The 24,687-nt window shown below is 34.1% G+C and overlaps 1 protein-coding gene across 2 annotated transcripts; it reads right to left on the reverse strand.

Moving 5' to 3' along the window:
* Positions 1–1,298: 1,298 nt before the first annotated feature.
* On the reverse strand, positions 1,299–23,950 carry smpd2b (sphingomyelin phosphodiesterase 2b). 2 transcript variants are annotated; one of them, XM_039653902.2, is made up of 11 exons: positions 23,539–23,950; positions 20,242–20,314; positions 17,844–17,940; positions 17,623–17,699; positions 17,420–17,513; positions 17,036–17,125; positions 9,347–9,429; positions 6,085–6,217; positions 4,846–4,950; positions 3,890–4,058; positions 1,299–2,842 (listed from the first exon to the last, which is right to left on the reverse strand). In XM_039653902.2, exons 2-11 carry the CDS (start codon positions 20,289–20,291, stop codon positions 2,430–2,432), a joined length of 1,311 nt encoding a protein of 436 aa, XP_039509836.2. In that variant the 5' UTR covers positions 20,292–20,314; positions 23,539–23,950; the 3' UTR covers positions 1,299–2,429. The 2 variants fall into 2 exon arrangements, with proteins under 2 accessions (XP_039509836.2, XP_039509827.2); XM_039653893.2 differs by having other exon boundaries at positions 23,525–23,950.
* Between the last annotated feature and the right edge of the window lie 737 nt (positions 23,951–24,687).

Here is a 24,687-nt window from a genome sequence, read left to right on the forward strand (position 1 = left end):
CCGCTAGAAAATATAGTCCCTTCGTAAACAATAATAGAACGACCACATTGTATTTAGCATCCAAAACTATTTCTATAAAAATAATAAAGTCAGATAATAAATTTGTTATATTGAATAAATTGGTAACACTTTACATTAAAGTCTCATTTGTTTACATAAGTTAATGTAGCCTATTAGCTAACATGAACTAGCAATACATTTGTTGCAGTATTTATTAAACCTTGTTATACAAATCCAGCTTTTTATTATTCATGTTAGTTCATAGCCTACACTAATGATAACAAATACAATAATGTTGAAAATAACATTGACTAAGAAGATTAATAAAGAAGTAAACTTATGTTAAATAATGAAACCTTACACATATTATTTGATATATTTGCTACACAGGCTAAATCAAAGGAATTACGTTCATTTATATGCATTGTGAAGTAAATATGACCGTAAAAAAAGCATGTTGCGCCTACAATTAGCTTACTATACCATTCTAAAAATTAAGTTGATATCATTTCTCACATTTTTCTCTGTACTGAAGTCTATACCATCTGTGACAGACAGAATAGTCTAAAAGACCTGCTTTTGGTCATAACTTGGTCAAAATGTTACTGTGTTTTTTTCCCAATGAATGTGCCTTGAATGTTTTACTGTGCAATCCCAAACCTTAAATATATACTATTGAATATATATGAAAATATAGATCCAAATGTGTTTTCGCTCCGATCTATTTATTTGAGACACTATTTTCCAAAATGAACAAAAGACTGCAGCCATGAGAGCTCAAGCTGAGAACCTCCATGACTAAGAGTGAAGACTCATTATTTGGGCCATCAGCCTGCATTAGTAACCGCACATGTGCAGACAACAGTCGGACACACCCAGACGAGTGTACGGGCGGGTCTCGTCTCAATGCGTCACCTGCACATGACAGCGTATACTTTCAGACAATCAATGTTTGTCCTAAGTGACAGAGACGAGGAGAGCTCACTTTTCTATTCTTGTACTTAAGTGAGAATAAATAACCATAATAAACACCAATTAAAAACTTCATTTTGCTGTGATTATTTAAGTTATTGCGTAATATTTTATGCAAACTCTGAGAAAGGCCAAACTTCATCCTCAAACAAAAGTTCAAATATCCACTAAATGCCGTAACTGACAATATACTGGATATTTGGGTAATAATAATTAACAGCTACCATGAGACTTTTTCTAAACTCACCAAAGATTCGTATGTTTCTTCTAACCAACACTGCACCCTTGTGGCAAGTATCACATTAAAATAAACATAAAACATCACCTTGCTGAATTTTCTTTTTTATTTAAAAGGTAGACTTGTGTAACAGAACAGTTATATTAGAGATAAATGAGGTTGTTGCCAGGTTAAACAAAAGGAAAATAACTTTATGGATTGACAAAACAATTTAAATGATAGGCTATGATTTATCTTTCTCCACTTGGTTGTTTCTGGTATCGCGAAATGGCCGTATCATGAACATAACTGTTCACATTCACAATAAAAGCACACTTCAAAAGTGGATGATTGGAAACATTTAACATACAAAGGAGAGGAACGCCTGCTCAGCAGGTCTCCATTTAAAAAAAGTCAACAAAGGAATATTTAATTAGTGGTAAATTATTCTAAAGCAGTGGTTTCAAATCTATATGTATCCATAAATACATGCATACATATGATTTCAGAAGTTTCAAGAACTATATGAAGAGTTCAGCTGCAAAAGCCTCTAAATGCCATTTGAAATTTTCTTCTTTAATGATGATTTTTGACAAACTTGTATATTTAAGTTCAGTAATTTCACTTAAATAACAATTAATAGGTAATTATCATTGTCATTTAAGTGAAATCACTGAACTTAAATATACAAGCTTGATAAAAATCATCATTCTAGAAGAAAATTTCAAATGGCATTTAGAGGCTTTTGCATCTGAACTCTTCATATGTTTTTCGATAAAAAATACTTGATTAGTTATTGACAAAAAAAATGCAATTAAGTTTGATTTAATGTTTCTTTTTTAAGCATTTTAATTGTTATATAGTTGAAAGTAATCGTATAAATCTACACTAAATTTATTATTAATAATATTTCTTTTATTACTAAAAACGGCTTCCCCATTATATTAACTATATTAAGTGATTATTATATGAATATATAACATTTTAAGTCATCCTGCAGCCTCAGGCCCCCTGGACTGAACAAATGAAGTGAAATAGATATGTCATGGAATTAATGATTTTGTCTAATTTTCTGGTTTCCAGAAGATTTATCCTCAATGTATTGTAAAAAAAACCCTGAAAAAAACGCATAGTTTGTGTTGAGTTCAGTTAAGACATCAAAAATAGTGACCCATTGTCCTTCTCATAAAGTTTTAGTTCAGTATTCCTTCAGATCACCACATTTAGTTCAGCTTTTTTGCTACAAACGCACCGAATCCTTGCCGTCGAGTGAATTTTGCAAATGGTCCGATGATGAAGCCTTGGGGTACTCCTTAATCCGTTCCTGAAGGCTACTTAGTGCCAGTCTCATCTGGTCCTCAGTGCCTTCCAGTGCCTTGACCTCCATGCTGTAGAAGATGTACAGCATCAGTGTAGAGAGGAGGACGGCAAAGCACAGCGCCCCCAGCAGGTAGAAAGAGGCTTTAGGGAAGGGCTGTTCAGCTCCCAGAGCAAACAACGGCACAGCGGCGATGGCTAACTCAAGTACTAGCAGGACGAGACCCATGATGCCTGTGCGAGCCGCGGTGTGGCGCATGCGCTCAGAGCAGTGCAGACCCACCTTTACTTCAGTACGAGCTTCATTGACTGTGTTGACCAGCTCAGGAAGCTTATCTGAGAGAGAAACATACATAGACACTATTGAAAAGTTTACATTTAATTGACATTTATCCTTTCCCTTTCAAATAAATGCTGTTTTTTAAAACCTTTCTGTTCATTAAAAGAATCCTGAAAAGAAAAATGCATCATGGTTTCCACAAAAATATGAACTGTTTTCAACATTGATAATAATCAGAAATGTTTTTTTGAGCAGCAAATCATCATATTAGAGTGATTTCTGAAGTAATGATGACAGGAATAAATACAATAAATACGTAACATTTATTTGAAATTGCAATAATATAATGTATTTTTGATCAAATAAAAGGTGGTCCATAAATACATACATACGATTTCAGAAGTTTCAAAAACTATATATTTTTCGATAAAAATAATTGATTAGTTATTGAGGGAAAAAATGCAATTAAGTTTGATTTAATGTTTCTTTTTTAGCATTTTAATTGTTATATAGTTGAAAGTAATCGTATAAATCTACATTAAATTTATTATTAATAATATTTCTATTATTACTAAAAACAACTTACCCATTTTATTGACGATTCACAATATTACTGTTACTGTATTTTTGATCAAATAAAAGATACTTCTTCCAAAAACCTCGTTTTAAAAAACATATTACCAGCCTCAAATAGTTGATGATGTCAAAACAATCTTTAAAGAAGTAGTTCACCCCAAAATGAAAATAATCATTTAATAATAAAAAAAATTATAATCAACAATCATTTTTTGTACTACCTTCTCAGGCAAGTTATGTGAAGATTTCTCATTTTCTCCTTAATGCATTTCTCAGGAAAAAAAATAAAAAATAAAAATAAATAATATATATATATATATATATATTATGTGATTTTGGAACAATATGAGGGCGAGTACATGAATATTTTGGGTGAAATGTTCCTATAAAACACCTTGACATCCAAAAAACAGAGTCAATTTCCAAACTTCATTATGGAGCAGAAAATAGCACAGCATGTGTTTATTGTGTTGTTGTTGTTGTTGCATGCAAAAATGAACGTAATAATATTTCAAGACTCCAAATACCTGGAATACAGCCAAATTCTCTCTCTTTGCATCCATTTCCCTTTTTAGTTGGTGTAAACAGGAACTCGGCAGTGAGAGCTTCGTGGTCTGAATAAGGAAAGGGCTGTCCAGGAACTGGACCCTTAGTGGTGGACAAAGACTCACAGCGCACATCTACTTCCTCTGATCCCTGCAAGAAACAGCGCTGTCAGTATTTGTGTGTACGAGCAAAGAAAGACAAAACTATTAGGTAGAAGAATCTATCGTTCCAAGAATAGTTCGAAAACTAGAAAGTTGTCAAAGTTTAATATTTTGGGTTTGTACAGACCATTAAACCAGATTATAAGCAACAGTTTGAGTCTCAGAAAACACCACTTAAAGGAGTAGTTCACTTTTTTTTAAAAACTTTTGCTGATAATTTACTCGCCCCCGTGTCATCCAAGATATCCACGTCTTTCTTTCTTCAGTCGAAAAGAAATTAAGGTTTTTGTTGAAAACATTACATATAATGGACTTCAATGGGGTCCAAACGGTTCAAGGTCCAAAAGACAGTTTCAGTGCAGCTTTAAACGACACCAGACGATGAATAAGGGTCTTATCTAGCGAAACCATCGCTCATTTAAAAAAAATAACAAAGTTTATGTTTTATAAGCTCAAATGCTCGCCTTGCTCTGCTCTGTGATGCGCATTCGTGACTCTCCCGTTTGAAGTCGTTCATCAAAATGAGCGATCGTTTCACTCGATAAGACCCTTATTCATCGTCTGGAATCGTTTAAAGCCCTTTGAACAGTTTGCGGTTTGCACTGAAACTGTCTTTTGGACCTTGAACCGTTTGGTCCCCATTGAAATCCATTATATGGAGAAAAATCCTGGAATGTTTTCATCAAAAACCTCCATTTCTTTTCGACTGACGTCTTGGATGTCATGGGGGCGAGTAAATTATCATACTAATAACTACGTAATAGAAATTGTTTTACCTTGAACAGGACGTAGTCTATCCGGACTCCTCCCCCAAAAGGAACGAGACCATCCGTGTGTGTGAAAGGGTTTTCAGATATATGGGTGAATCCTTCCTCACATCCCTGGTATTAGCGACAGACAGGATGTCATTATAAATCATAACTTGAGCCCTGTTTACTCCTGCTGTGCCATTACGATGCGTTCTGGTCGATCGGATCACAAGTGGACGACGGAAACACATATACGTTTACGGTAGTTGAAAACACATTCGACCGGATTGCTTTTGTACTGTAAACACTCATGTGTTCGAATCCATTAAAACAACCACACGAGACGCCTACTGACCTTTAAAGATTATGGGAAGCGCTCTAGCCAGACGGGATTTAAACTTGCTCGGCTTGAGACCAAACTTTGGTTCTATAAAAAACGAACCATCACAATGTTCTCTCATCATTCCTGATATCTAACACACACTCGCAGCGTTCGTCTGGTCTTGAGTCTGTCCGAGAAACTAAAGCCGCTGCTCTCCGTGTGTTTCTTCCGATCTGAAAACAAAAAAACATATTTCCCCACCCATAAACACTCCCCTCGAAGAAATCAGGACAGAAGTGATTGAAAGAGGACAAAAGAGCAGTGTTGGGTAAGTTACTCTAAAAAAGTAATTAATTACTAGTTACTAATTCAACAGTGTAATTAGATTACTCTCTCTAAAAAGTATTTAATTACTAATTATCAATCTCAACCAGCAGAATAAAACAAGGATAGACATGAATCTGCTTTAATTCTTTCAAATAAATACTATAAAATTGCACGAATTATCCCTAAACGGACCAAGGTGGAGAAGGTTACATTATAAAAACATACTTTTTAACATCAGACAATACATTTTGATGTTAAACCCACTATTGTTTTATGTCTGATCTCACACATTTTCATGCATATTTTACAATAATTCATACGAATTTGTACGAGTGCGGTCGCCTCATAAGTATTTACCTCAATTACATCAGAAGTAACTGTAATTAAATTACAGATAAATGAAGAGTAATCCCTTACTTTACATTTTCAAGGGAAAAGTAATTAAATTACAGTAATTAGTTAGTAATTAGTTACATCCAACACTGCGAAAGAGACACCAGGTGTAAACGGGGATGTGTCTGCATCGTCTACTCATGATCCGATGGACCAGAACGCATCTTAACAGCAGGAGTAAAGCTATGCAACATATCATCATAAGATCACACTGCATTACTAACGTCAAAGTGGGCGGCCTCACTGAAGCCATCCAGCAGTCCGGTGTAGTTCCTCAGCAGTCTGGTGCCGAGGTCGCCCGGGTGCATGTTCAGATCTCCAGCCAGGATCACCACGTCCGCTCCAGCACTCGTGTGCCTTTAAGTCGTATACATTGAGGAATCAGAGCAGGAATCTGAGTGGCTTACGTTTGTTTTCAACAAAAACCCTGATCAGATCAGTGTGATCTCAGGCAACTTTCATTGAAAGATTAAAAAAAAACTACACTCACCTAAAGGATTATTAGAAACACCTGTTCAATTTCTCATTAATGCAATAGAGAGCCTAAGTCCCGCCCCTCCGCTTCCGGCTCATGGGGCCTTATTTCGAAAAAAATATGAATGGTAGTCAATGGCGAGAGACAAATTATCTTGTTATTCCGTCTGAACTGTGACCTCAATTACACATATGATGTTTGTCGATTTAAAAGATAATCCTGAAAGTCAAAAACGTCGCAGTTTGTCATAAAACAGAAGAGTAACATTTAGTTTTATGTGAAAATCGCTCTGTGAACTACATCTCCCAGAAGCGAAACGAGATCCGCTGCTCGTGTGTGTGTGCAGTCTGGTACAAAACACTCGGGTATGACGGCGTAACGCTACGATTATAACGTAAGACTGTAGAAACAATGACAGACGTTAGCCTCAGTAAAGTTATCCATTCATTGAGAGAAAATGTGCGCCTTTGGGGTTTGTAGTCTTTGTAATTACGTATTTTCACAGTCAACGGTTTTACATCAAACTGCGACTTTCTTTACTTTAAAATGTATCTTTTAAATTGGCAAACATCATATGTGTAATTCAGGGCACAATTCAAACCAGATCAAAATATTTGTTGTCTCTCGCCATCGACTACCATTCAATATTTTTCCGAAATAAGGTCCCATGGTGATGACCGGAAGGGGCGGGACTTAGGCTCTCTATTATCTAATCAACCAATCACATGGCAGTTTCTTCAGTGCATTTCGGGGTGTGGTCCTGCTCAAGACAATCTCCTGAACTCCAAACTGAATGTCAGAATGGGAAAGAAAGGGGATTTAAAGGGCACCTATTATGCCCCTTTTTACAAGATGTAATATTGGTCTCGGTTGTCCCCAGAATGTATTTGTGAAGTTTCAGCTCAAAATACCCCATAGTTAATTTATTATAACCCTTTGAAAATGTCATTTTGGGGCCTGTTTGAAAATGAGCTGTTATGAGGCCTGCCACTTTAATGCAAATGAGCTGCATATTCCCGCCCTGCCTTTGGATGAGGGCGTAACTTGAAACCTATGGCCGTCGGTAAGCAAAAGGGGAGAGTGAGAGACGCGCTGTTTTGTCTGTCATTCAGCGTACGTTTGAATCGGAATATATAAATAGCACAAAGAGACTCCTGCAGAATAAACACAAATGAGAATGGACCAGTACGTCTCGGTATGGTTATTTGATACATTTATGTACTTACAGAGTTGTAATTGCGTCTTCTTTGCAAGTATGGAGGAGCAACACACACACACAGACACACAAACACTAACGCTGGCGCATTTTTTTAAAACTAACGTTACATACACATGCTGTGATAAAATTTGCTACGTAACTTACAAGCGAAATTACATTTATGCGAGGGAGCTGTGGCGTCATGTTTACTTGTCATACAGGTGCTTCTGTGGCAAATGTGAGAAGATGGCTAACTTACAGAACAAGAACATATATGCGGTTTTTAATACAATATCTTTAAAAATATATATTTATAAACGTGTGGTTACACACTATACAAACAAGGTTTAAATTATATACACTGACATTCTACGACGACAACAATTTTAGACGCTTTTGTTGTTGAATTGGCTGACATCGACTGAAAACTATTTGCTCAAAAATCATAAAATACACTTACTGTTACTGGAGGTGACGGTGGATCGCAAACAGTAGATGACGATCCACACTTGAGGATTAAATTTTAAGCCACAACAACAGGATTAACCCACGAGTCGATAAGTTATGTTTCCAAGAGACATTACAGGCTGTGTACAGATCACCGAGGGCGGGGTCTAGGCCACAGCCACACTGTCAATCAAACCCCTGTCTCCCGTTCTACGTCACAAAGATCTGAATCTCAGAACAGCTCGTTCTGAGGCAGTGCAGATGATTTATTGAGATTGTAAAAAAACCACTGGGTGGATTTTTATCAGTCCAGGGTGGTTTTGCTCACACACTGCCAACACACATTTATGTTCAAACACCATGTAAAAGTGAATTTTCCATAATAGGTGCCCTTTAAGCGATTTTGAGCGTGGCATGGTTGTTGGTGTCTGAGTATTTCACAATCTGGGATTACACACAACCATTTCTAGGGTTTACAAAGAATGGTGTGAGAAGGGAAAAACATCCAGTATGGGTCAGTCCTGTGGGCCAAAACGCCTTGTTGTTGCTCGAGGTCAGAGGTCGACTGATTCAAGCTGATAGAAGAGCAACTTTGACTGAAATAACCACTCGTTACAACCGAGGTATGCAGACAACACACACAACCTTGAGGCGGATGGGCTACAACAGCAGAAGACCCCACCGGGAACCACTCATCTCCACTACACATAGGAGAAAGAGCCGACAATTTGCAAGAGCTCACCAAAACTGGACAGTTGAAGACTGGAGAAATGTGGCCTGGTCTGATGAGTCTGGATTTCTGTTTAGTAGAGTCGTAAACAGAATGAGATCATGGATCATCATGCCTTGTTCCCACTGTTGGGCTGGTGGTGGTGTAATGGTGTGTTTTCTTGGCACACTTTAGGCCCCTTAGTGCCAATTGGGCATCGTTTAAACGCCACGGCCTACCTGAGCATTGTTTCTGACCATGTCCATCCCGTTATGGCCACCATGTCCCCATCCTCTGATGGCTACTTCCAGCAGGATAATACACCATGTCACAAACGTTTCTTGAACATGTCGATGAGTTGACTGTAGTAAAATGGCCGCCACAGTCACCAGATCTCAACCCAATAGAGCATCTTTGGGATGTGGTGGAACGGGAGCTTCATCCCACAAATCTCCATCAACTGCAAGATGCGATCCTATCAATATGGGCCGACATTTCTAAAGAATGCTTGTTGAATCAAAGCCACGTAGAATTAAGGCCGTTCTAAAGGTCAAACACAGTATTAGTGTGTGTTCCTAATAATCCTTTAGGTGAGTGTATGTTAGGCTTGAAATAAACCCACAGCCATCATGGGTAAAACTGCAAAAATAGACTGACCTGATGAACTGTTGCAGCTCCCAGGATTGAACCACTCGGTGCGGGAGATATGAATCTTTCTCTCTGCAATATTCTGCATGCAGCTGGAATGAACAAACATTAATGCCAGTGTTGTGTTTTATATCAATCAATTCGGACTTTATACCTCACAATTCTGACTTTATATCAATCAATTCTGACTTTATATCAATCAATTCTGACTTTACATCTCGCAATTTCGACTTTATATCAATCAATTCTGACTTTACATCTCACAATTTCGACTTTATATCAATCAATTCTGACTTTATATCACAAAATTCTGACTTTATATCAATCAATTCCGACTTTATATCAATCAATTCTGACTTTATATCTTACAATTCTGACTTTATATCTCGCAATTCTGACTTTATATCTTACAATTCTGACTTTATATCTCACAATTTCGACTTTATATCTCACAATTCTGACTTTATATCTCGCAATTCTGACTTTATATCTCGCAATTCTGACTTTATATCTCACAATTCTGACTTTATATCTCGCAATTCTGACTTTATATCTCACAATTTCGACTTTATATCAATCAATTCTGACTTTATATCTCGCAATTCTGACTTTATATCACGCAATTCTGACTTTATATCTCGCAATTCTGACTTTATTTCTCGCAATTCTTACTTTATATCTTACAATTCTGACTTTATATCACGCAATTCTGACTTTATATCTCGCAATTCTGACTTTATATCTCGCAATTCTGACTTTATATCTCACAATTCTGACTTTATATCTCGCAATTCTGACTTTATATCTCACAATTTCGACTTTATATCAATCAATTCTGACTTTATATCTCGCAATTCTGACTTTATATCACGCAATTCTGACTTTATATCTCGCAATTCTGACTTTATATCTCGCAATTCTGACTTTATATCTTACAATTCTGACTTTATATCTCACAATTTCGACTTTATATCAATCAATTCTGACTTTATATCTCACAATTCTGACTTTATATCTCGCAATTCTGACTTTATATCTCGCAATTCTGACTTTATATCTCGCAATTCTGACTTTATATCTCGCAATTCTGACTTTATATCTCGCAATTCTGACTTTATTTCTCACATTTCTGACTTTATATCTCGCAATTCTGACTTTATATCTCGCAATTCTGACTTTATATCTCACAATTTCGACTTTATATCAATCAATTCTGACTTTATATCTCGCAATTCTGACTTTATATCACGCAATTCTGACTTTATATCTCGCAATTCTGACTTTATATCTCGCAATTCTGACTTTATATCTTACAATTCTGACTTTATATCTCACAATTTCGACTTTATATCAATCAATTCTGACTTTATATCTCACAATTCTGACTTTATATCTCGCAATTCTGACTTTATATCTCGCAATTCTGACTTTATATCTCGCAATTCTGACTTTATATCTCGCAATTTCGACTTTATATCAATCAATTCTGACTTTATATCTTACAATTCTGACTTTATATCTCACAATTTCGACTTTATATCAATCAATTCTGACTTTATATCTCGCAATTCTGACTTTATATCTCGCAATTCTGACTTTATATCTCACAATTCTGACTTTATATCTCGCAATTCTGACTTTATATCTTACAATTCTGACTTTATATCTCGCAATTGTGACTTTATATCTCACAATTCTGACTTTATATCTCGCAATTCTGACTTTATATCTCGCAATTTCGACTTTATATCAATCAATTCTGACTTTATATCTTACAATTCTGACTTTATATCTCGCAATTCTGACTTTATATCTCGCAATTTCGACTTTATATCAATCAATTCTGACTTTATATCTCACAATTTCGACTTTATATCAATCAATTCTGACTTTATATCAATCAATTCTGACTTTATATCTCGCAATTCTGACTTTATATCTCGCAATTCTGACTTTATATCTCGCAATTCTGACTTTATATCACGCAATTCTGACTTTATATCTCACAATTCTGACTTTATATCTCACAATTCTGACTTTATATCTCGCAATTCTGACTTTATATCTCGCAATTTCGACTTTATATCAATCAATTCTGACTTTATATCTCACAATTTCGACTTTATATCAATCAATTCTGACTTTATATCAATCAATTCTGACTTTATATCTCGCAATTCTGACTTTATATCTCGCAATTCTGACTTTATATCACGCAATTCTGACTTTATATCACGCAATTCTGACTTTATATCTCGCAATTCTGACTTTATATCACACAATTCTGACTTTATATCACGCAATTCTGACTTTATATCTCGCAATTCTGACTTTATATCACGCAATTCTGACTTTATATCTCGCAATTCTGACTTTATATCTTACAATTCTGACTTTATATCTCGCAATTCTGACTTTATATCTCGCAATTCTGACTTTATATCTCGCAATTCTGACTTTATATCTCACAATTCTGACTTTATATCTCGCAATTCTGACTTTATATCTCGCAATTCTGACTTTATATCTTACAATTCTGACTTTATATCTCACAATTTCGACTTTATATCAATCAATTCTGACTTTATATCTCGCAATTCTGACTTTATATCACGCAATTCTGACTTTATATCTCGCAATTCTGACTTTATATCTTACAATTCTGACTTTATATCTCGCAATTCTGACTTTATATCTCGCAATTCTGACTTTATATCTCGCAATTCTGACTTTATATTAGTGTTGGGCGATATGCTCCATTTTCATATCGTCCTATCGTCAGCCTGTGAGATCGGCGATACACGATATTATCGTGAGGGGGCGGGGCTAACTTATTTGATTATTAACTTGATTATTTAGCCTACTCATTAATTTGCTTGTTTTATTAGCCTACTTCGTTTTATATACGAGAATCTTTTTTCTATTTTGCTAGCAAAGGTGGAGTGTTTATTAATAGGATCAGGTTATTTCCTGGTATAGTGAAGTAAAAAAAAAGAGATCCTAATAATCCTTTTGTTTGTCAACGGGAAATTTACGGACACATTAGCCTCATGCCATTACATGCAGCATTTTGGTCTATTTCTGCACGAGATGAAAACACGTTTTAATAATTTCTTGGGTCAGAAAGAGTCGAAGTTTGCGTGTGTGTGTGCCCCCCTACCAGTGCGTTCTCTGCGCACTTCACATGCGCACTTCAGTAAGCACGAAGTACGCGGGTTAATGTGTTTTAAATGCCGATAGAAACAAGAGCAAGGGCCAAACGTCTAGCTGAGTCGATCGGTTTATACTTATACTTATGACTTGACTCTGATAAAGGAAACGTTTACATGACCACATGCATTGTCAAGTTTATTCAACATAATCAGGTTAAGAACGTCGTCGCATGTAAACGCGCTCTATCTCTGAAAGTGAAAGTAAAAACGGACTGCTTTCGGCATCTGCATTAACGCCGCGTTCCCTCAGAGACGACGATGATAACGGTAATACTATTTTAGTGATATTATTATTAATACTATTTAGTAATTGTATTGTTTTTAGTGTTAGTGTCATTAAACGTTTTGTTAATGTGTTACAGAAACAAATACTGACGAACAACGATGCCGTTTTCATCTCGGATCTGTAGGAAATTTAATTTTGCGTCTGTTAAAACGAGCACACTTGATAATTTGTGAATGGATCACCTTGCAATTGAATTTTGATGTGGGATGTTTTTTAGTCTGTTTTAAAAACATTCTCTAAGAGGAGTCCTCATTAGTGCGTGTGTTGTTGATGTCGTTGTAAATTTAGGCAAGGCAAATTAATTGTAGTTCCTAATATTCATTTAATAACAATACTAGCTTTATAATAATAATAATAGGCCTAATAATAATAATTTAATACATTATGGTAAAACGAGCCAATTATCGTATTGATATCGTCAAAGGCATCTGCCATCGGCGATATGTCAGACTATCGTCGATACACGATACTATCGTCTATCGGCACAACCCTACTTTATATCTCACAATTCTGACTTTATATCTCGCAATTCTGACTTTATATCTTACAATTCTGACTTTATATCTCACAATTTCGACTTTATATCAATCAATTCTGACTTTATACCTCGCAATTCTGACTTTATATCTCGCAATTCTGACTTTATATCACGCAATTCTGACTTTATATCAATCAATTCTGACTTTATATCTCACAATTCTGACTTTATATCTCACAATTCTGACTTTATATCTCGCAATTCTGACTTTATATCAATCAATTCTGACTTTATATCTCACAATTCTGACTTTATATCTCACAATTCTGACTTTATATCTCGCAATTCTGACTTTATATCTCGCAATTTCGACTTTATATCAATCAATTCTGACTTTATATCTCACAATTTCGACTTTATATCAATCAATTCTGACTTTATATCAATCAATTCTGACTTTATATCTCGCAATTCTGACTTTATATCTCGCAATTCTGACTTTATATCACGCAATTCTGACTTTATATCACGCAATTCTGACTTTATATCACGCAATTCTGACTTTATATCTCGCAATTCTGACTTTATATCTCGCAATTCTGACTTTATATCTTACAATTCTGACTTTATATCTCGCAATTCTGACTTTATATCAATCAATTCTGACTTTATATCTCACAATTCTGACTTTATATCTCACAATTCTGACTTTATATCTCGCAATTCTGACTTTATATCAATCAATTCTGACTTTATATCTCACAATTCTGACTTTATATCTCACAATTCTGACTTTATATCTCGCAATTCTGACTTTATATCTCGCAATTTCGACTTTATATCAATCAATTCTGACTTTATATCTCACAATTTCGACTTTATATCAATCAATTCTGACTTTATATCAATCAATTCTGACTTTATATCTCGCAATTCTGACTTTATATCTCGCAATTCTGACTTTATATCACGCAATTCTGACTTTATATCACGCAATTCTGACTTTATATCTCGCAATTCTGACTTTATATCACACAATTCTGACTTTATATCACGCAATTCTGACTTTATATCTCGCAATTCTGACTTTATATCTCGCAATTCTGACTTTATATCTTACAATTCTGACTTTATATCTCGCAATTCTGACTTTATATCTCGCAATTCTGACTTTATATCTCGCAATTCTGACTTTATATCTCGCAATTCTGACTTTATATCTCGCAATTCTGACTTTATATCTCGCAATTCTGACTTTATATCTTACAATTCTGACTTTATATCTCACAATTTCGACTTTATATCTCACAATTTCGACTTTATATCAATCAATTCTGACTTTATATCTCGCAATTCTGACTTTATATCACGCAATTCTGACTTTATATCTCGCAATTCTGACTTTATATCTTACAATTCTGACTTTATATCTCGCAATTCTGACTTTATATCTCGCAATTCTGACTTTATATCTCGCAATTCTGACTTTATATTAGTGTTGGGCGATATGCTCCATTTTCATATCGTCCTATCGTCAGCCTGTGAGATCGGCGATACACGATATTATCGTGAGGGGGCGGGGCTAACTTATTTGATTATTAACTTGATTATTTAGCCTACTCATTAATTTGCTTGTTTTATTAGCCTACTTCGTTTTATATACGAGAATCTTTTTTCTATTTTGCTAGCAAAGGTGGAGTGTTTATTAATAGGATCAGGTTATTTCCTGGTATAGTGAAGTAAAAAAAAAGAGATCCTAATAATCCTTTTGTTTGTCAACGGGAAATTTACGGACACATTAGCCTCATGCCATTACATGCAGCATTTTGGTCTATTTCTGCACGAGATGAAAACACGTTTTAATAATTTCTTGGGTCAGAAAGAGTCGAAGTTTGCGTGTGTGTGTGCCCCCCTACCAGTGCGTTCTCTGCGCACTTCACATGCGCACTTCAGTAAGCACGAAGTACGCGGGTTAATGTGTTTTAAATGCCGATAGAAACAAGAGCAAGGGCCAAACGTCTAGCTGAGTCGATCGGTTTATACTTATACTTATGACTTGACTCTGATAAAGGAAACGTTTACATGACCACATGCATTGTCAAGTTTATTCAACATAATCAGGTTAAGAACGTCGTCGCATGTAAACGCGCTCTATCTCTGAAAGTGAAAGTAAAAACGGACTGCTTTCGGCATCTGCATTAACGCCGCGTTCCCTCAGAGACGACGATGATAACGGTAATACTATTTTAGTGATATTATTATTAATACTATTTAGTAATTGTATTGTTTTTAGTGTTAGTGTCATTAAACGTTTTGTTAATGTGTTACAGAAACAAATACTGACGAACAACGATGCCGTTTTCATCTCGGATCTGTAGGAAATTTAATTTTGCGTCTGTTAAAACGAGCACACTTGATAATTTGTGAATGGATCACCTTGCAATTGAATTTTGATGTGGGATGTTTTTTAGTCTGTTTTAAAAACATTCTCTAAGAGGAGTCCTCATTAGTGCGTGTGTTGTTGATGTCGTTGTAAATTTAGGCAAGGCAAATTAATTGTAGTTCCTAATATTCATTTAATAACAATACTAGCTTTATAATAATAATAATAGGCCTAATAATAATAATTTAATACATTATGGTAAAACGAGCCAATTATCGTATTGATATCGTCAAAGGCATCTGCCATCGGCGATATGTCAGACTATCGTCGATACACGATACTATCGTCTATCGGCACAACCCTACTTTATATCTCACAATTCTGACTTTATATCTCGCAATTCTGACTTTATATCTTACAATTCTGACTTTATATCTCACAATTTCGACTTTATATCAATCAATTCTGACTTTATATCTCGCAATTCTGACTTTATATCTCGCAATTCTGACTTTATATCACGCAATTCTGACTTTATATCAATCAATTCTGACTTTATATCTCACAATTCTGACTTTATATCTCACAATTCTGACTTTATATCTCGCAATTCTGACTTTATATCTCACAATTCTGACTTTATATCTCGCAATTCTGACTTTATATCTCGCAATTTTGACTTTATATCTCGCAATTCTGACTTTATATCTCGCAATTCCGACTTTATATCTCACAATTCTGACTTTATATCAATCAATTCTGACTTTATATCACGCAATTCTGACTATATCAATCAATTCTGACTTTATATCTTACAATTCTGACTTTATATCTCACAATTCTGACTTTATATCAATCAATTCTGACTTTATATCACGCAATTCTGACTATATCAATCAATTCTGACTTTATATCAATCAATTCTGACTTTATATCAATCAATTCTGACTTTATATCAATCAATTCTGACTTTATATCTCACAATTTCGACTATATCAATCAATTCCGACTTTATATCTCGCAATTCTGACTATCACGCAATTCTGAGTTTATATCTCGCAATTCTGACTTTATATCTCGCAATTTCGACATTATATCAATCAATTCTGACTTTACAACACGGAAATCTGAGAAATAAAGTCAGAATTGCGAGATAAAAAGTCTCAATTACCTTTTTTATTTTTTCATTCTGTGGCGAAAACAAGCTTCCATACATAAGTGCTAATGGCAAAAGCACATAATAAAATAACTAAAATGAAAAATAAACAGTAAATTCAAAATATAAATAAATACTTCAATAGTAAAATAAGACTCGTACACACATTTTGCATGAACTTACATGAGTTACAAAGACATGAACATTCAGCCCACTGATGTTAAGCAGGACCTTCCCGACAGCCTTGCCACCGAACCAGTCTCCATGCTGAGCCTGATTCAAGATCAGATCATTAACAAGCCTCAAACAGAGCATCAATCAGCCCTGACACAGTTTATTAATAAGTATGTGTCAATAATGGATCTATGGTTTACAGTTTTGACTGATTAGGATGTAAAATATTGTTTAAAACCATAATATGTTTATTATGTACATTATTAAGTATTTTATAAATGCAATAAGGTACTCAATAATGTGCTATATTGTGAATATGATCATTTCTTGTAAACTTCATTTATATTAAAGTAGAAAAGCAGGATGTCTGTACACATAATTGATCAGACCCACCATGTACGGGTATCCGTTTAATGAGTATCTGTACAGAAAAGCGTCATGGATTCGATGTCTGGAAAACACGGCCAGTCCACTTCCTATAAATCCACTGAAGACGAGAAAATGCGTTCACAACTGTGTCCCAAATTTGTGCATTAAAGCCTGAAGAACTTTTCAGGGACTTCATGGATATATTCATGCATTTAAACATGATTTACCTTTTAAAATAATGGGAAAACGGATAGACGCTGCCGAGCTTCTTCTTTAAAAACAGAAAGTCTTCCTCACACCAGACCTGTAACCAAAACATGTCATTCTACAGTACAATCCTGTTTCAACCATCAGCTGAAAGGCAACAGACGCATCTGAATCATATTCGAAATTATGAATGTGTGTGTGTATGCTTGTAAACATCTATACTTGTGCAAGTTTGCTTCACCTCCTGCAGTAACGCTATATCCAGCTGTTCCTGATTCAGCAGATCTCCGATCAGAACAAACCGGTCCCTGCAGTTCTTACTGAGGTATCGGACCCCCCTAAAACAATCACAGCAAACTCAGGCACTCATCCTTTACACATTTAGCACTTCATGATATCAATTCAGTGCATACACATTTGAGGGAAAAATAAAAATATCCATTTTAACAGTAAGAAATGAAAAATCACAAATCTGCATATGCAAATTTCTGAAACACACAGTAAAAAGGTTTATTTACATGTTTTCTGTTTTATATTTTTTTATGAAATGAAAATTATTTATTATAAATATCTAAAAAAAAAAGGTATTTTGTCACTTGGTATGAAAAATATCTTGTAGAAAGATAGGGAAGATAAGTAAGTGTATTGCATTCACTTGAGGAAACAAAATTGACTTCTGAATTAACAAGTTAATTATCTCCCAATTATGAGATATATTTTTTTTCTTGACGATAATTAAGTCATTAATTCAGAAAAACAGAGCAAAAACTAGTTTTTCCATTAAAAATTCTCGTAATTCTGAGATAATTAACTCGTTAATTCATAAAAACACAGCAAAAACTTTTTTTCTTGAAAAATTATCTGGTAATTATGATAAAATTAACTCGTTAATTCAGAAAAACAGAGCAAAAACTAGTTTTTCCATTAAAAATTCTCGTAATTCTGAGATAATTAACTCGTTAATTCATAAAAACACAGCAAAAACTTTTTCCATTCAAAATGATCTCGTAATTGTGAGATAATTAACTCGTTAATTCATAAAAACACAGCAAAAACTTTTTTTCTTGAAAAATTATCTGGTAATTATGATATAATTAACTTGTTAATTCAGAAAAACAGAGCAAAAACTAGTTTTTCCATTAAAAATTCTCGTAATTCTGAGATAATTTACTCGTTAATTCATAAAAACACAGCAAAAACTTTTTTTCATAAAACATTATCTGGTAATTCTGATATAATTAACTCGTTAATTCAGAAAAACACAGCAAAAACGTGTTTTTCCATTAAAAATTCTCGTAATTCTGAGATAATTTACTCGTTAATTCATAAAAACACAGCAAAATCTTTTTTTCATAAAACATTATCTGGTAATTCTGATATAATTAACTCGTTAATTCAGAAAAACACAGCAAAAACGTGTTTTTCCATTAAAAATTCTCGTAATTCTGAGATAATTTACTCGTTAATTCATAAAAACACAGCAAAAACTTTTTTTCATAAAACATTATCTGGTAATTCTGATATAATTAACTCGTTAATTCAGAAAAACACAGCAAAAACGTGTTTTTCCATTAAAAATTCTCGCAATTCTGAGATAATTTACTCGTTAATTCATAAAAACACAGCAAAAACTTTTTTTCATAAAACATTATCTGGTAATTCTGATATAATTAACTCGTTAATTCAGAAAAACACAGCAAAAACGTGTTTTTCTATTAAAAATTCTCGTAATTCTGATATAATTAACTTGTTAATTCAGAAAAACACAGCAAAAACTTGTTTTTTCATTAAAAATTCTCGTAATTCTGATACAATTAACTCGTTAATTCAGAAAAACACAGCAAAAACTTGTTTTTCCATTAAAAATTCTCATAATTCTGAGATAATTAACTCGTTAGTTCAGAAAAACACAGCAAAAACTTGTTTTTCCATTAATAATTCTCGTAATTCTGAGATAATTAACTCGTTAATTCATAAAAACACAGCAAAAACTTTTTTTTCATGAAAAATTATCTGGTAATTCTGATATAATTAACTCGTTAATTCAGAAAAACTGAGCAAAAACTTGTTTTTCCATTAATAATTCTCGTAATTCTGAGATAATTAACTCGTTAATTCATAAAAACACAGCAAAAACTTTTTTTTCATGAAAAATTATCTGGTAATTCTGATATAATTAACTCGTTAATTCAGAAAAACACAGCAAAAACTTTTTTTCATGAAAAATTATCTGGTAATTTTGATATAATTAACTCGTTAATTCAGAAAAACTGAGCAAAAACTTGTTTTTCCATTAAAAATTCTCGTAATTCTGAGATAATTAACTCGTTAATTCATAAAAACACATCAGAAACTTTTTTTCATGAAAAATTATCTGGTAATTCTGAGATAATTAACGTGTTAATTCAGAAAAACAGTAGATTATTGTTTTCTTCAAGTGAATGCAATACACTTCCGTAGTAAGCTAATACAAAGTAAATATTTTTCAGATAATATTTTAATAATTTGTTTTGGCTTTTTTGTTTTTTAAGTTGGAACCCTATAAAATATTCCCAGTAGGATCCGTTAGATAGATTAATTATGAATATCAGAATACCTCAGCAAAAGGAGCCGCGTATCGACGTAAAGAGTGAACTTACCAGCAGTTGAGAGAGAAGACACGTAATCTGATTGGCTCTGGGGTTGTCATGGCGATACGTTTTATGGGATGGTCTGTGAGGATAGATGAGAGAATTCAGTTCCAACACACAAAACAAAACGGGGTTGATTCAGTTGGTCATTTCTCAGAATGAGCGTTACTCTACGCTCGACACTGTTTACACTAAACACTGCACTAAAAGCTGAACTTAGTTTGTCTTTAGCCATGTTGAAACATACTGTGAAAAAAAAAAACACTATATAATAATATAAAATACATATTTAATACATAATTTCATATTTACCTGACCTGGCTAAAATCTGTATTAAACCGAGACGGTGTGTTTGGTCAGTAGCTTTCTAACAGGAACTAGTTCACAGGAACCATGCGAGTCATTTAAACACCTTTGACTGAGTAAATCCACAAACAGAGATCAGCGCTCATAAATCATAAAGCGCGGCTCCTGGTGGATATTATTATGGCTCCACCTCAATCCCGAGGGTCAAAGGTCCACTTACTGTGTTGCCATGGTGACACTGTACACAACACACCCTGCAGACGGGCTGTGACCATACACTTATATACACATTTTAATGTAATATACTGTGTGTTATAATGCAGTGTTGTATAATTCATTATAACACTGATCTATTCATTGTTGTAATGCATTCAATCAAATGACAAACATTTCAGTACTGGCAATATTATAATGCATTTTAACTTTGGTTACAATTATTTATGACAAAATTTAATGCATTATAATTGATTTTAATTGACACATTATGTGATGGTATTATAATGGGATCACACTATGGTAATACTATGGCATATCATTCACTACTGACATTAATTTATGAAATTATGACACGAGATTCTTGCAAATCCCCTAAGATCGTTCTAATATAAACTCACAGTAACACACACACACACACACACTGAGTGATCTGAATAATGCAGCATGTGTTTGTGATGACAGTGAATCAGTGTGTATTCATTTTACACCAGTACAGTACACATCAACATTTGCTCCAACAGCGTTATGATCTCAGGGACAGTAAACACAGACACAGCTGCTCCACACACACACACACACACACACACACACACACACTGACAGGCGCCAGGAGGATCTGTGTTTACTGACTGAGATATGAAGGAGACCAGCCACTGAGCCTGTATATATGTGTATGTGTATGTATATATATATATATATGCCTAAGCATATGTATAAAATTGATACTCATTTGCAAACTGGTAGTGTGCTGGTCTTTTTTTCTGACACACCTTTCACCTGCAGGTGTGCGATGGTGTTTGCTAATTGATTTATTATATGTTTAAAATGTAGTTATTCATGTGGCATAAATTCTCAGCAGTTATTACTATGTTTTTTATAAGGTATCTCTAGAGAGAGAGAGAGAGAGACAAGCCCATATTAAGCAACATAGTAAATATATATATATATATATATATATATATATATATTATAAAAAGTTTTAAATGTTGTATGTAATCATACACCATATGAATAAATATAATACAAAAGAAAACCGTTCTTTTAAATGTAATATTTGACTGTTTTTACAGTGATCAAAAATGAAGCATTGCTGAACATAAAATACTTATTGCAAACACACACAGAGACATAGACAGGGACATTATTGAAGGTAGTGCAGACTTATATATAGACGCTTAAATCACACTTTAAATTGAATGTCAGTGCAAAAAGCAATCAAATGATGGAGGATCTTTTAACCCTCAGGTGCTCTTCGTTTCGGAGTCACACTTGTTATCTTCCCGGTCAAAAGTGACCGGACACCTAAAAATGAAACTTTCTCCATCCCAGTAAAACCAATGCAATTTATTTTTGTTCTATAATTTAGTATTTAGTATTTTGAGACAATTTAATTGAATTTATTAATATTTATGCAATAATTATGGTTTATTTTTGCCATGGAAAATATATATATATATTTCTATATATATATTATTTTTTTCAAAAAAATATTAATGCAGTATTTTAGTTTAATATAGAGTCTAGGCCTTCAGAAAAAAAATATTTTTTGAAGAAAATTAGCACCATCTGGTTACAGTATAGAGAAAAAGCGTAGAATCATGGTGTAACCACTAGATGGCATGTACAGCTCTCTATGGAGAGGCATGTGAATTCCCCAGCTGTTTATGAACACATTTTTTGTTGTTGGATTTGAATACACAGTTGAAACAATCTCAAAAACTATTTCTTATAAAAAAAAATGACAAAAAACAAAAATTCACAATTTTTTTTGTTTTTTTTTTTGACAATTTCCCATTCATTTCCTATGGGGGTCATTTTTGACCAAAGACCACAAGTGTGACTATTTTTTTTAAGACCACTTAGCATGCTCAGATCATGACCTCAATTTTTTGTGTGTTCACATACATAATGCCATAAAACTCACGAAGTTTCGTAACATTGCGATGAAGCTGTGATTTTTAAAATTTCAAAACATACTTTTTGTAATCAAAATTTATTGGTGTGTATGTGCATAAAAGTGTGTTTGTATGTGTGTGTGTCTGTTTTGCACTCTAGATGTAGATTGTCACCCCTTTCCTGCGGTGTACTTTTTTTTTTAGAAGTGTAGTCGATTTGTCGATTGTACATACAAAAATTCAGAGAATTTTTTTTTTTTGTCAATTTCCCATTCATTTCCTATGTGTCGGTAATTTTTGACAGACCACCTAAATTGCTCGAATCATGACTTCATTTTTTTGTGTGTGTGTTCACATACATAATGCCATAAAAGTCACGAAGTTTCGTAATTTTCTGAAGAAGCTGTGATTTTTAAATATTCAAAACAGATTTCTTTAATCACAATTTATTGGTGTTTTTGTGTATAAAAGTGTGTGTAGGGATGGGTATGTCTGTTTTGCACTCTTGATGTTTTAGAGTGTCACCCCTTCAATGTTGAGCACTTTTTTTCTGCATCGTGGCCGATTTGAAGATTGTACACACAAAAATTCTCAAAGTTTTTGTGTTTTTGTCAATTTCCCATTCATTTCCTATGGTCGGTCATTTTTGACCGAAGAGCACAAGTGTGACTATTTTTTTTTTCATGACCTAATTTTTTTGTGTGTTCACATACCTAATGCCATAAAAGTCACCAAGTTTCGTAACATTCCGATGAAGCTGTGATTTTAAAAAATTCAAAACAGAAAATGTTTCGGTCAGAAATGACCGAAGAGCACCTGAGGGTTAACTTAAATGGGATTACATGCAATCTTATATGCTGGAGATCCGATCTTACCTTTATTAACTTACTTGAAAAGGTTTCACTCAATCAGTCCAAAACAGTCTTCGGCGCTTTAGTATAATCTCTGGTATGGACAGTTTTTCATGAGCTTTTGAGTCTCATATCCTGTCCGACCGCGACTTCCTCATCTAACTTACTGATCTAGCGTCAGATGTCTCTGAAGAAAAGACATTCGCTTTATCAAACGCGTTTGTTGGACATTTATTATTTAACTTCAACCTGTAACATGAGTAAACGTGTTCACGTGAATCAAAATAAAGCTTTATCAAGCGTCTCTCTTTGGCTGACACGCGTTTGAATGGCGCATAATCAGAGTTTTGCAATACAATGGTCAAAGGAAGTGTTTTATTCGTTTGTTTTCCCATAAGAGCTATTTTGCAGCAAATGCGTTGAAGTTGGTGACGTCACGCGTGAGTCCGGCGTCGACGTAGCGGTTTCGTCATCAACAAGCGCCTCGATGATGACTGGATTGCTGGGAAAATGAGTTCGTTTACTTTTCTCATTTAATCTGTTCGGTCAGGTACGACAGATCAAAATAATAGTTGTTCTATTTTAACTATTCCCTGCCTTATTTCAATTAAATTCATTATTCGGGTGAAATTTTCTAGACTGTTACTTTTCTCAGCGCGTTGAGATGTTTTTAAAGGGATAGTTCACCCAAAAATGAAAATTCTGTCATTTACTCGCCCTCAATTTGTTCCGAACCTAAATAAATGTCTTTGTTCTGATGAATACAAAACAATATATTATGAAGAGTGTTTGTAGCCAAACAGATGACATTTAAAGGAAACACTTTGGAAGTCTGTTTGGTTAAAATATCATCTTTAGTTTTCAGCAGAAGAGATACAGGCTCAGATCATGAGGGGGAAATGACAGAATTTTATCTATCCCGTTAAAATCTCTTTAAATGTATTTGTGTGTGCCAAAAATAACCCTGAAATATTTACACAAAAGTACTTTCTAGATAAAAAAAAGAAGTTTCTAGTCAGTTTAACGTAATTTGAGTTGAAATAGCTTAAACATCCAAGATGATTGTACTTCATTTAAGGCAGCAACTTATAAATATATATTAAAACACCATAGTACTTTGTTGTAAGAGGAATATTATCTATTTCTGAACAGTCAGTAAACCTGCAGTGGCGATAATTCATTACAAA

This window comes from Pimephales promelas, chromosome 8 (assembly GCF_988280905.1).
Source record: "Pimephales promelas chromosome 8, fPimPro1.hap1.1, whole genome shotgun sequence".
NCBI lineage: Eukaryota > Metazoa > Chordata > Actinopteri > Cypriniformes > Leuciscidae > Pimephales > Pimephales promelas.

Excerpts from the sequence above, each read along its gene's own strand:
- smpd2b (XM_039653902.2), bottom strand. The coding sequence starts at position 20,291 with ATGACAACCCCAGAGCCAATCAGATTACGTGTCTTCTCTCTCAACTGC. Across the intron at positions 17,126-17,419 it reads TAAACGGATACCCGTACATG|GCTCAGCATGGAGACTGGTT; the intron begins GTGGGTCTGATC and ends ATCTTGAATCAG. Across the intron at positions 9,430-17,035 it reads TTCATGTCTTTGTAACTCAT|CTGCATGCAGAATATTGCAG; the intron begins GTAAGTTCATGC and ends TGTTCATTCCAG.